We start from the raw sequence: 13,647 nt of genomic DNA on the forward strand, positions 1-13,647 counted from the left end.
CAAGACCGTCATACCTGTACCCATGAAAATCTACGAAGCCATAGAAATTGAGAGGAGCCCCCTTTGCATAAATAAAAGAGATGACACGTCCCGCCTACCAGAAATTTGGAAACCAGCCTTAAACAAAAAAAAAACTTCATAAAAATCACCATGTCAATCCTTCTAATAATTATGATTACACCAACCAATCAGATCACTAAAACATAGTCACCCAATCTATTTGCTACATTCAAACCAAATCTCCACCCCCACACTATATACTAGGAAGAAATGACGGGTACAGGTATGATGGTCTTGGTATATTCGGGTTTCTTCCCATGTAGGATTTGGATACATCGCCAGAAATTTCCAAATCCTACATGGGAAGAAACCTGAATATACCAAGACCGTCACATTTTTTTTGCTGAATTTGAAAATTAAGGGAGACTAGGATAGATCTATTTCGGCCTTATTTTGGCCTCATCAGCTAGCCATACCCACTGGGATATGTGTGTGTGTGTGTGTGTGTGTGTGTGTGTGTGTATATATATATATATATATATATATATATATATATATATATATATATATATATGAAATACCATGCAAAACATGTGCAGCCACATACATTGGACACACCAATCGAAGAATAAACGCACGCATTGCATAACATAAAAATGCAGTCAAAAAAGAAGAAAAAATTTCCTCCCTTGTCCAGTACATTAAAAAAACAGGGCAAGAAATTGACTTTGAAAAAACTAAATTACTTTTTAAAACAGAACACGTATATAAAAGAATAATCATGGAGGCCATAGAGATAGATAAACACCCCCTCAGCATGAACAAACGAGATGACACGTTCCGCCTACCAGAGATTTGGAAACCAGCCTTAAACAAAAAAACATATCATAATCATCACCATGTCAATCCTTCAACTAAATGTGATTCCACCAACCAATCAAATCATTAAAACATAGCCACCCAATCTATTTGCTACATTCAAACCAAATCTCCACCCCCACCACTATTTATAAGGAACAAATGGCAGTTGCAAACAGACTATATTTACAGCAGCACGAAGCTTACAACTTCAGCCTGATGATGGTGAATGTGATTTCACCGAATGGCATATTCAGGTTTCTTCCCATATAGGTTTCAGAGATTTCTGGCAATGAGGTCCCACTCGTCATCTTCAGTCTGGTGCTTTTGTCCTTGTGCTAGAGTGAACACAGTGAGACCTGAGCTGCCTTCCCTCTATAAATAATGGTGGGTGGGTGTGGAGTGTTGACTCAGCAGCTGCAAGCTGTGTTGGAACTTCCTGGTGAGTCTGTGGTGTAACAGCTGGGGTCTTTGATGTAATTGATGTAAAAAATTCCCATTATATGATATCTTTTCAAATGAATTCTTTGTTTCATTCAGTTTATAGTTATAGACAAATTGTTGTAGCAGTTGTAGCATAGATAGCCAGATGCTTTTGTGCCAATTTTCTTTCATGCCTAAGAAATGCAGAGCCCAGAAAATCCCCAAGACTTCGAGAATTCTGGCCAAAGGAACAGATGATAAACACTCTGGCTTGCAAGAATGCATTTTAACGGAGTAAGATCTTACAGGCTATAGAAGCGTAGATAGATACCCATGTGTAGATGTGTAGATAGATAGATAGATGTGTAGCTAGCCAGATGCTGTCCTTGTGTGCCAATTTCCTTTCATGTCTAAGATAAGGGTGTCAAACTTAAGGCCCGTGGCAGTAATGGGCTGCTGCCCACATGGGCTGCTCCTCCCCATGTGGGCAGCAGCCCATTACTGCCACGGGCCTTGAGTTTGATACTCTTATCTTAGACACAGTGGGGGTAGTAACTTTATGCACTATTTATTGAATATTTATAGCTTTTTTTATTGTCTTTCCTTCTCTAGTACCTTAGTATGATTCTGAATTACTTTTAAAATAGGAAATAATTAAATAGTATGTTTTTACCCATGGACACTTTAATCATTTTAATCATTATCTAGAACTGAACTTTTATAGCAATTAAAGAAAATTGAGCTACTTGCCTAATCTGTTATCATACTGAACCTGGTGGGTTCAGTACAAAACCTTAAAATGTTATAGTGCTCCTCAGCAAATAATGCTGTCTATTATTTGCCCTTTTTGTGGATATTCAAATAATGTGACTTAATCAACTGAAAAAGGGTCCAAGCACCTACAGTGGTACCTCGAGATACGAGTTTAATTCGTTCCGGACCTGGGCTCTTAAGTCGAGCAGCTCTTATCTCGAACGACTTTTCCCCATAGGAATTAATGTAAATAATTTTAATTGGTTTCAGCCCTCAAAAAACTCACAAAGTTAGTCTAAATTATGCAGAAAGACATGTTTTTAATGAAGAAATGTACATGTACATATAAATGAATAATACGTTTCTTTCACTTAACTTGTAAACTTTCTTAAACTTTTAAATTTACATATGTTCAACTTCTCTGCCACCCAATCCTGTAGGACAGAGGTCCCCAACCCTTTTTGCACCAGGGACCGGCTTTAAGCGATCAAGAGAGGAATGGGTGAATGAATGGACGGAGGGTGGGAAGGAAGGAAAGAGGGAAGGGACAGGAACAGAGGAAGGAAGCAAGGAAACTTATGAAAGGGGAGAGTAAGAGAGGAATGAGTGAAGGGAGGGAGGGAGGGAAGAAGGTGGTAAGGAGAAAGAAAAGAAGAAATAGAGGAAGGGAAGGTAAAAGAGAGAAAGAAAAAGAGCAAGAAAGAAAGAAAGAAAGAAAGGCAACTTCAAAGAAAGGCTCACTGAGCATCTCTCACTCTCTCTCTCTTTCTATCCCTCTCTTTCTCTCTCTCCCCCCTCTCTCTTTCTCTTTCTCTCCCCCTCCTGGACTCCCGGATCGCTCGCTTCTCCGGCCAGCAAGCATCGCGCCTTTTCAATGCCCTTCCCTGTGCTTCGGAAGCCGCCGAACGCCGTCAGAGGGGCGCGTCAGCGGCTTCCGAAGCACAGGGAAGGGCTTAAGCCGCCGCCTTTTCCCTTCCCTGTGGGAGCAAACATGCTTTGGGGGTTTGGCTGGGGGGGGAGAAGTAGCACCTTCCTAACTCCCTCCCCCCCAGCCAAACCCCCAAAGCATGTTTGCTGCCACATGATTTAGCCAGGACAGGAGCGTTCGGAGCCCGAGAGGGGGAAAGAGAAGAATGGAGAGAGAGCCGTGCGCTGGAGGCGGACGCCGCTTACGCCTCAACAGCAGCCACGGGAGGGGAGTCGCAATCACACCAACACACGTGTGCGACTCCCCTCCCGTGGCTGCTGTTGAGGCGTGAGCGGCAGCGTCCGCCTCCGGCACGCGGGTCTCTCTCCATTCTTCTCTTTCCCCCTCTCGGGCTCCGAATGCGGCGGGCGGCGGGAAGAGGAAACGAGGCAGTCCCGGATCGCTTGCTTCCCCGGCCAGAAAGCCGGCTGAGCCCGAGAGGGGGAAAGAGAAGAATGGAGAGAGAGCCGCGCGCCAGAGGTGGCCGCCGCCGCTGCCACCTCAACAGCAGCCACGGGAGGGGAGTTGCGCGCGCGTGTCGGTGTGATTGCGACTCCCCTCCCGTGGCTGCTGTTGAGGCGGCAGCGGCGGCGTCCGCCTCCGGCGCGCGGCTCTCTCTCCATTCTTCTCTTTCCCCCTCTCGGGCTCCGAATGCGGCGGGCGGCGGGAAGACGAAATGAGGCAGTCCCGGATCGCTTGCTTCTCCGGCCAGAAAGCCGGCTGAGCCCGAGAGGGGGAAAGAGAAGAATGGAGAGAGAGCCGTGCGCCCGAGGCGGACGCCGCTCATGCCTCAACAGCAGCCACGGGAGGGGAGTCGCAATCACACCGACACACGTGCGCGCGCGTGCGCCTCTAGCTAGTCAGAGAATGTGAGTGCGGGGAGGGGGGTTCCTCTCTTCTTATGCCTCCCCGCCACCCCCACCCCTCCGCTTTCTCCTTGCGTAGGCTTTCGCCCCCTCTCCTCCTCCTCGCGCCCTCTGCCTTCCACCGAGCAGCCACGGGAGGGGAGTCGCTGGAGCTGCCCCCGGACTTTCCACCAAGCCCAATGCCGCCAGCCCACATGCTCGCCTCTCCCCGCGGCAGCGGTAGTGCTGCCCAGCGCTCCGGCGTTGTCCGGGCTTCTCCCGCCACGCGCAGCCCAACAGCTCGCTCCAGCTGGCGGCGGCGGAGGAAGGCGAATGCGGCTTGGAAGCTGGGAGGGGGGCGGAATATGGGAGGAGAGAAGCAGCCTCCACGCTTTCCTTTCGGAGGAAGAGCTAAGTGGCCAAAGATGTTCCGCCGCCCTCCCAGCTTCCAAGCCGCATTCGCCTTCCTCCGCCACTTTCTATCCCTCTCTTTCTCTCTCTCCCCCCTCTCTCTTTCTCTTTCCGTCTCCCAAGACAATAAGTCTGGGGAACTCCACCGCCAACCCGGCTACCTCCTCAAGCAGCACAGGCAGGGCTTTTGACACGCAGCTGGGAGGCAGGTATGTGAGAAGCAAGCCCACCTGAACCCCTAAGTCCAACTTCATCAAGAGAGACTCACAACCCGCAATCTCTGGAGCAATGAGTCCACGTAGGCAAAGGCACTCCCTGGCTATAATAGCCACTCCTCCCCCCTTCCCTGGGGTCGAGGTTGATGCCATATCTGAAACCCAGCTGGGCAAATTTCAGAGAGAGGAACTCCTCCCTCTGGGCCCAGCCAGGTTTCAGTAATACATGCCAGGTCAGCCTCCTTATCCAGGATTAAATCCCGGATGAGGAGAGCTTTATTTACCACCGACCTGGCATTAAGCAGCAGCAACCTGAGCCCAGGGCCAGAATTACACTCATCACCAGTACCCAAGATTGAGCTCACAGAGCCAGAACAAGGGACCGTTATTAAGCAACGGTTATTAAGCAACGGTTAGTCTTGCTCGGTGGCCCCCAGATCCCCAAGACACTCTGATCTTCATAAAATGGAGTAAGACCTTACAAGCTATAGATGTGTCACTTGGTAACTGTCTTCTTAGATGGAAGGACAGCAATACAGTGGTATCTCTACCTACAAACACCTCTACTTATGAACGTTTCTAGAGAAGAACTGGGTGTTCAAGATTTTTATGCCTCTTCTCAAGAACCATTTTCCACTTACAAACCCGAGCCTCTGAAACTGTAACCAGAAAAGTCAGGGAGAAGCCTCCGTGGGGCCTCTCTAGGAATCAGGGCTGGAAAAGGTGGTGAGAAGCCTCCGTGGGGCCTCTCTAGCAATCTCCTGGGAGGAAATAGGGCCGAAAAAGGCAGGGAGAAGCCTCTGTGGGGCCTCTCTAAGAAACTACTGTGAGGAAACAGTGCCGAAAAAGGCATGGAGAAGCCTCTGTGGGGCACCTCTAGGAATCTCCTGTGAGGAAACATGGCCGGAAAAGGCGGAGAGAAGCCTCCATGGGGCCTCTCTAGGAATCTCCTTGTAAGAAACAGGACCAGAAAAGGCAAGGAGAAGTCTCCATGGGGCCTCTCTAGGAATCTCCTGGGAGGAAACAGGGCCTCCACCCTCTCTGTGGTTTCCCCAATCACACACATTATTTACTTTTACATTGATTCCTATGGGAAAAATTGCTTCTTCTTACAAACTTTTCTACTGAAGAACCTGGTCACGGAACAAATTATGTTCGTAAGTAGAGGTACCATTGTATTACAATGCTGTTTCCAGCTTTCATAAAGGCAATTAGGCTATGCTTGGCAATTCATATTATTATTATTTCATTCAGTTGCAACATTTGCCCTTCCAAGCTACTGAGATTCTAGGCAGCATGGCCACCTTTATATTTTTTTACCCTTCTGCCCCTGAGAGATGCTCTTGACACCATTCCGTAATCGCACAGTTCTTGGTAATATGATTAATACATGTAGTGCGCTGTTGTACATGCATTACCGTGGCACAGTTTCCCATATTCCCTCAATAGTGTGGTGTTTTCTATTCCCTTAGCAGATTAATACTTTAACACAAATTACTCAAGGGTTCCACTGGGACAGGTTTAGCTGAAGGACCTTGGGAGTTGAAATAGAGCAGGAAAAAGCAACTCTTGATCTTTCAGAAGTGATCGGCTTCGTGTTTTTCAACTGTTTGGTTGGTCTCTAACCGGAAGTATCAAAGTGAAAAGCTGCTAAGTTTTTCTTGGGACAAACTAAAGAACAATATTTGGTGGGCATCATCTGCCTTTGGGGTTGCTTCTCCCTTATGTCCTATAGCAGGGGTCCCCAAACTTGGCAACTTTAAGACTTGTGGACTTCAACTCCTAGAATTCTCCAGCCAGCTGTTCTGGCTGGAGAATTCTGGGAGTTGAAGTCCACATGTCTTAAAAGTTGCCAAGTTTGGGGAACACTGTCCTATAGGATTGTGAAGCTCTCAATAAATAGGCTTTATTTCCAAAATAAAACATATGCAATAAGATCACTTTATGATTCACTGTTCTGGTCCAAGCTTAATGCTTTTCTCAGTCAGACAAAACCCCATGCAAATGGGCAAAACATAGAGATTACATTTATCACCTGGTATCCGGAGTCTTCGGAGAGGGGCGGCATACAAATCTAATTAATAATAATAATAATAATAATAATAATAATAATCATCATCATCATCATCATCATCATCATCATCATCATCATCATCATAGATTTACACATTCAAGCTGAGACTCTTTAGAGAAAATATATTTATAATCTGTCCCATTACACGTAGGTGAAAAGAGATTAATTTTCCCCATCTGCTTTGTTAACACTTAAAAATAGCTGTTGGAGAGCATGACACAACACAGAGATGATGTCACATGTCATGGACTACATTACCCAGAGTGAAATTGCCAGCTACATTCTCCTAATGCTATCCCTTAAAGAAACAGTTCCCAAACTGAGCTGAATATCCCTTTAGACTGTCAGCACATTCACAGATAAAATGGATGGATCGATTGATCATCAATGGATGGATTAATAGATAAGATGCTATAGCTATAGATGTAGATGTTGATATACATGTAGGTATATATAGATAACAAAATAATTACAGAGTTGGAAGGGATGTTGGAAGTCTTCTAGACCAGGTGTAGGCAAAGTTGGCTCTAATATGACTTTTGGACTTCAACTCCCAGAATTCCTGAACCAATCATCCTAGCTCAGGAATTCTGGGAGTTGAAGTCCACATGTCACAAAAGAGCCAACTTTTCCTACCACTGTTCTAGATCAACCCCATGCCCAAGCAGTAGATCCTATTCCATTCCAGATAAGTGACTGTCCACTCTCTTCTTAAAAATTTCCAGAGATGGAGGACTTACAACTTCTAAAGGCAAGCCATTACACTGGTTAATTTTTCTGTCAGGAAAATTCTCCTTAATTCTACGTTGATTAGATTTAGATTCTCTTTAAGAGTTGGAAGGGACCTTGTAGGTCATCTAGTACAAGCCCTCTGCTCAAGCAGGAGTTCCTACACCCTTTTGGACAAATGGCCGTCCAATCTCCCTTTGAAAGTCTCAAGTGTTGGAGCTCTCACAACCTCCACAGGCAAGCTGTTCCACTGGTTGATCTCTCTCACCATCAGAAAGTTACTTCTTATTTCCAGGTTGAATCTCTCCTTGGTCATCTTCCATCCATTTCTTTCCTTGATTATTTTCCTTCCATGACCTATTCTCCTACCTTCTGAGATCTTCTAGTACAACCCTCTGACTAAGGCAGAGGATTTGATATAATCCCCCAGACAAATGGCTGTCTACAATACTGAAATCTTCCAGTAACCCAAAGTTCTAGGAGGCATGCTGCGACATTGATTAATAATTCTCATTGTTGGGAAATTTCTCCTTAAATCTAAGTTGGTTCTCTCTTTTAATGAGCTTTTACCCTCTGCTTTTTGTCATACCTTCTGGTGCTTTGGAGGCTAAGTCAACCCAATCCAAATATCTCCTTTAAAAAACAAGAAATGATGATTTTAAAAATGTAACAATTTCTTTTCCATTCATTTGAAGCAACAGCCCGGGGGGGGGAGAAATGCCAGAGAAAACATTTGCCAAGCACTAATACATGGTTCCACATATATTGTTTTCTTTGCAAAATATACATAAATGGTATGATAAATAGGGTTCGATTAACCCTGCACCAGATATAAATGTATAACCAATTAACTAATTTTAATATCTCTCCCTCTTTTTCTTTGGGAAAAAAAAACATCTGTTGGCATTTTTGTTTGAATAATCCTTGTTTAGTTTCCATAATAGTGTACATTTTAATGAAAAACTCATTAGAATGTAACACAGGGCATAATTAATTCTGGGTGATTCTTTCTATGTAAATAGCTAGCACAGATGCCAAATTCCATTTTCTGCTGGCTTTATTAATTTTTCATACATCAATATTTCAGCCATAATGGGTTGTAACAGCTCCTCAGAAGTTTTAGAAACACATTAACTGCCATCAGAGCTGTTAATCTACTTGGATTTTCACCGTTTGTATTATAATACTTTTAACACTACATTTTTAAAAACAATGGCAACAGCTTTATTTTTTCTAATGTTTGGAAGCAGACATCTATGTATAATTAACGTAACTAATATTAAACAATATTGGTTAATTTCTCTGTATTTAGAAAGAAACTTAATCTATTTTGCAACCTGTTTGCTCAAACAACATTTAGATATTAAAAAAAAAACTGAGAAGAATGTGAAAAATAGCCACATTTTGAAAGAAATAATGTTGTATTATAATAGCCCTTGCAGTTAAAACTGAGAGCTGAGATTGTTTAGCCTTCTCTTCAACTTCAGTGAGATATTTCAGCTGAATATTTTCTAATGTAGACAAGGCTCATTTCTCAGTCTTTCCGTGGTATTAATAGTATTAACTGAAACATTGCCAATCCTTAAATAGTAAGATTTTTATCTCTTTGTTCCTGTCTATTCCAAACCTGCTGTTAATTCTATGGGGAATAGAATAATGAATATAGATTTATTATTTCCTCTTTCTTGAAAATGACAACTTCTCAATTTCTAGAAACAGTAGGTTACAGATGGAAAGACTCATAATCCAGAAATATGTTATCTCTTTCTTTTCTTATCACTTTGGGTCAGGGGTCTCCAACCTTGGCAACTTTATGACTTGTGGACTTTAACTCCCAAAATTTGCTGAGGAATTCTGGGAGTTGAAGTCCACAAGTCGTACATAAGCGCACTAGAGTACCTTCCGTCCCCTGTCCTATAGTCTCTCCTATATCTCGTATTTCTTCTGTACTATATCATCTATAACCTTCATTGTGTATCATTGTGTATTGGACTAACTAACTAACTAACTAACTAACTAACTAACTAACTAACTAACTAACTAACTAACTAAATAAATAAATAAATAAATAAATAAATAAATAAATAAATAAATAAATAAATAAATAAATAAATAAATAAATAAAGTTGCTAAGATTGGAGACCCCTGCTTTGAGTGATGAAGCTCCCAGAAAAATGGTTGATTTAGCCCAGGGTGAAATTCAAAAAAATTTCGTACTGGTTCTGTGGGCGTGGCTTAGTGGGCGTGATGAGGCTTGGTGGGCATGACAGGGGAAAGGTACTGCAAAATCTCCATTCCCGCCCCACTTTGGAGACAGCCAAGGGTGGTATTTGCTGATTTTTCAAAAGTACTCAAAATTTCCACTACCAGATCACCAGAACCTGTCAGAACCTGCTGATTTTCACCCCTGATTTAGCCCAGTAACAGGTTGTTCATGCATCACAGGTGTATGTTAATATTTTGATGTGTCCATGACTCATAAAGATAAGAATGCAATTACTGAGTAACTCCAAACTTTATTGTGTGTTTACTTTAGTGTGACAAGTTGGGACGGGTTGATCTTCCTTAATGTAAGATCAAGGTATTTATACTGGGTGAGAGAAACAATCAATAGACCAGTTTTCCTTAATCTGAGAAATTTCAGGTATTTGCGGGCTACAGGGGTCTAGGTGGAAATCATTGTGGGGTTGAGAAAGTGTTAGGATGGGAACTTTTGCTACAGGGGATTGGGAGGTAGATTTGCATACAAATGTAGCTTACTGAATGTGTAAAAAAAACTATTTTGGTTTTGCATAACTCTGTAATATATTTTCCATATCTGTGCTCCCAATCTCAGAACACTCTCTCTCTTTCTTTCTTTCTTTCTTTCTCTCTCTCTCTTTCTTTCTCTTTCATAGGCAGGGTGCTCCTGTGCCAGGCAAATCAAGAAGGATCTCCCATGTACAGTGCCCCCAGTTCACTAGTATACACGTCCACAAGTAAGCCAATACTCCAGCTACCTGTCTCCTTGAATTGATTGATTTGTTGATTGCCTTGGAAATGTCCTTATGGATCCAGTTCTTGGACTACAGTAGAATGTCAATCATCTGACATAAATGGGTGGGCTGATAGTTGGATAGCTGAAATGTCGGATAATCCAGACTCTACTGTATGTGGCTGGTGTAGCAGCATTCTCTTGGTGTGGGTGGGTGGGGGCTTATTATTAACAAGTTCATTTCCAGGCAAATTTGGCAGTGATGGGCGACGTCAGAGTCAAGGCGTCTCCCTGACTGATACCTCCTGGTTGGAAAGAACTGAGACTCTGATTTCCCAGTTCCTGACTGTCAATTCTGTGTTTTCCCCTCCCTTCGGTGGGCTTTTCTCTCTCTCCCCCCTTATGCAGGCAGAAGAGAGGTAAAACTAAATTAGATTAGATTTATTGGATTTATATGCCGCCCCTCTCCGCAGACTCGGGGCGGCTCACAACAATGGTAAAAACAGTACATAGTGACACATCCAATACCCACCAATCCAATTACAATTTTAAGTTAAGAAATTCATAAAACAGCCCCAATATATATTAAAAAAACAAGCACACAATCAATCAAACACCAAAACAACATGGGCAAGGGGAACATGTTTCAGTTCCCCCATGCCTTACGACAGAGGTGGGTTTTAAGGAGTTTACGAAAGGCAAGGAGGGTGGGGGCAATCCTAATCTCAGGGGGAGCTCGTTCCAGAGGGTCGGAGCCACCACAGAGAAGGCTCTTCCCCTGGGTCCTGACAGACGACATTGTTTAGTCGACAGGACCCGAAGAAGGCCGACTCTGTGGGACCTAACCGGTCGCTGGGATTCGTGCGGCAGAAGGCGGTCCCGAAGATATTCTGGTCCGGTGCCATGAAGGGCTTTATAGGTTATAACCAACACTTTGAATTGTGACCGGAAACTGATCGGCAACCAATGCAGACTGTGGAGTGTTGGAGTAATATGGGCATACTGTACTTAGAGAAGCCCATGATTGCTCTCGCAGCTGCATTCTGCACGATCTGAAGTTTCCGAACACTTTTCAAAGGTAGCCCCATGTAGAGAGCGTTACAGTAGTCGAGCCTCGAGGTGATGAGGGTATGAGTGACTGTGAGCAATGACTCCCGGTCCAAATAGGGCCGCAACTGGCGCACCAGGCGAACCTGGGCGAACGCCCCCCTCGTCACAGGTGAAAGATGAAAAATGAGCCGCTTTTCCTTTGCTTCATGTGGAAATGTCCACCCAGGAGGATAATTTAAACCCAGACTGTCATGTCTGTTAGCCTCTATTTTTCCCTTATTTCCCAAATCTTTGGCCAATAAAGTGAAACACCTTCCGGCAGGGTCGCAGCTTGCCCACCCACCCACCCGCCTGCCTGGGTCTTGCAGCAGCCTTACCCTAACCCCACCCCAACTCCTCTCAGTGTCACCCCCCTGCAGGGGAGCTGTGTATGGAGGAGAGGCAAGAAGTGGGTCTCCCTCCTTCCCACCATCTCCACCTCCCCGCCACTTTCCCCTCAATTGAGGCTTTGCAGAGAGAAGTAGGTCCTTGGGGACTTCTTCCCCATTGTGTGGGTGTGGGGAGGGCACAGAAATTTCCAAACAGCCACAATGCTGGATAATCTGGAATGTCGGATTATCAAAGGACAAATAATTGAGACTCTACTGTATGTGGAACACGAGGTCTAAGAAACCTGCAAAGCTGAGAGTGAGTGGTGTTTTTGGCTACTAAGGAAGTTATGCGGTAGAACTCTCTTATCTCCATCTAGAAGTAGCTGTGCACTTTGCGTGGTGAGATGGCAGTTGCAATCTGACATATCTAGCAGGTGAAAGGTCAGAGATGGGGTTGGTCGCCCTGTTTTCTGCAAGGTGTGGAGAAAAAGCGGTAAGCACCAAAGACTGTGAGGTTCAAAGAATGACATGATGAATTGCTGGACTAAAGCACACTCCCCATAACTATGAGATAAATCCTGCTAAGATTTTAGGGAGGATCCCTTCTGGGCCTATGAAGGCTAATTTATCTCTTCAACACTCCGTGGCCTGCAGTGGCTGCCGATCAGTTTCCGGTCACAATTCAAAGTGTTGGTCGTGACCTATAAAGCCCTACATGACATCAGACCAGAATATCTTCGGAACCACCTTCTGCCACACAAATCCCAGTGACCAATTAGGTCCCACAGAGTTGGCCTTCTCTGGGTCCCATCGACAAAACAATGTTTTCTGGCGGGATCCAGGGAAAGAGCCTTCTCTGTGGCAGCCCCGGCCCTCTGGAATCAACTCCCCCCGGAGATTAGGACTGCCCCCACCCTCCTTGCCTTTCGAAAGCTTCTGAAGACCCAACTTTGTTGCCAGGCATGGGGAAACTGATATACCCCTAGCTATTATGGCTTATGTATGGTCTGTTAGGTTGTGTGATTGTTTTTCTTTTTATAATAAGGGTTTTAAATTGTTTTTAACATTAGATTTGTACATGGTGTATTATTGTTGCAGCATACAAGTCTAATTAATAATAATAATAATAATAATTATTATTATTATTATTATTATTATTATTATTATTATTATTATTATTATTATTGACTTGAGAACATAGTCTTCTGTCCTGAAACTCAGCACCAGATTCCACTACATAAGCCCCAGCCGCAACCCAGAAAAGGAGAGGCAAGAAAAATAGAACCGTCTGGAGGCCTCCGAAGGGCAGATGTGAATATTCTTAAGCAGGGGTGGGCTTCAAAATTTTTAGCAAGGGGTTATCTGCCTGGTTGCTGATTGGATGTGGCCATGGTGGGCATGGGCTAGTCGGCCTCCTGCACCACAGTGGGTGAGGGGCATTTTTGCCCTCCCCTGGATCCTGAGACTTTCCTCAAGCTTCCAGGTTGGCAAAAACAGCTTCCCCAGGCTCTGGAGGCTGGAAACGGGTCCATTTCTGACCTTCCTGAATTTCTGGTAAGCCCATTTTTCACCCTCCCTGAGCCTCTGCAAGAGCCCTGCACTTTCCTGCATCCAAAACAGGCTGCATGGAGACTCCTGAGAGGGGTGGGGGAGGTTGGGCAGGGCCAGCCAGGAGCAGGATTTGCGAGTTCTCCGAACTGCACATAATAATAGCAAGAGGTTCTCCCGAACCCTTGTGAACCCCCAGCAGCAAACCCCTGTTCTTAAGGCCTCTCTAAGATGCCCCTCAAATGATAGGTTCAATTGTCATATTGAAACACAGCTTTTGGATCTATAAAGAGGGCCACACAATTTTTATTACAGTGATCCCTCATTTTTTGCGGGGGATGCATTCCAAGACCACCTGTGAAAAACAAATTTCCGTGAAGTAGAGGAAATATAGTTTTTTATGTATTTAACGAGTACTTGGACTTTTAA

The 13,647-nt window shown here is 44.3% G+C and overlaps 1 protein-coding gene across 2 annotated transcripts in view; it reads left to right on the forward strand.

Annotated features, from left to right (window-relative positions):
• Positions 1-13,647, forward strand: part of RBFOX1 (RNA binding fox-1 homolog 1) — a 438,314-nt gene that overhangs the window by 269,271 nt on the left and 155,396 nt on the right. For both annotated transcript variants that reach the window (XM_070760820.1, XM_070760821.1), the window contains one exon: positions 10,173-10,253. In XM_070760820.1, coding sequence (XP_070616921.1) covers positions 10,173-10,253 — 81 coding nt within the window. The remainder of the gene's footprint in view (positions 1-10,172; positions 10,254-13,647) is intronic.

This window comes from Erythrolamprus reginae, chromosome 9 (genome assembly GCF_031021105.1).
Source record: "Erythrolamprus reginae isolate rEryReg1 chromosome 9, rEryReg1.hap1, whole genome shotgun sequence".
Classification (NCBI taxonomy): Eukaryota; Metazoa; Chordata; class Lepidosauria; order Squamata; family Dipsadidae; genus Erythrolamprus; species Erythrolamprus reginae.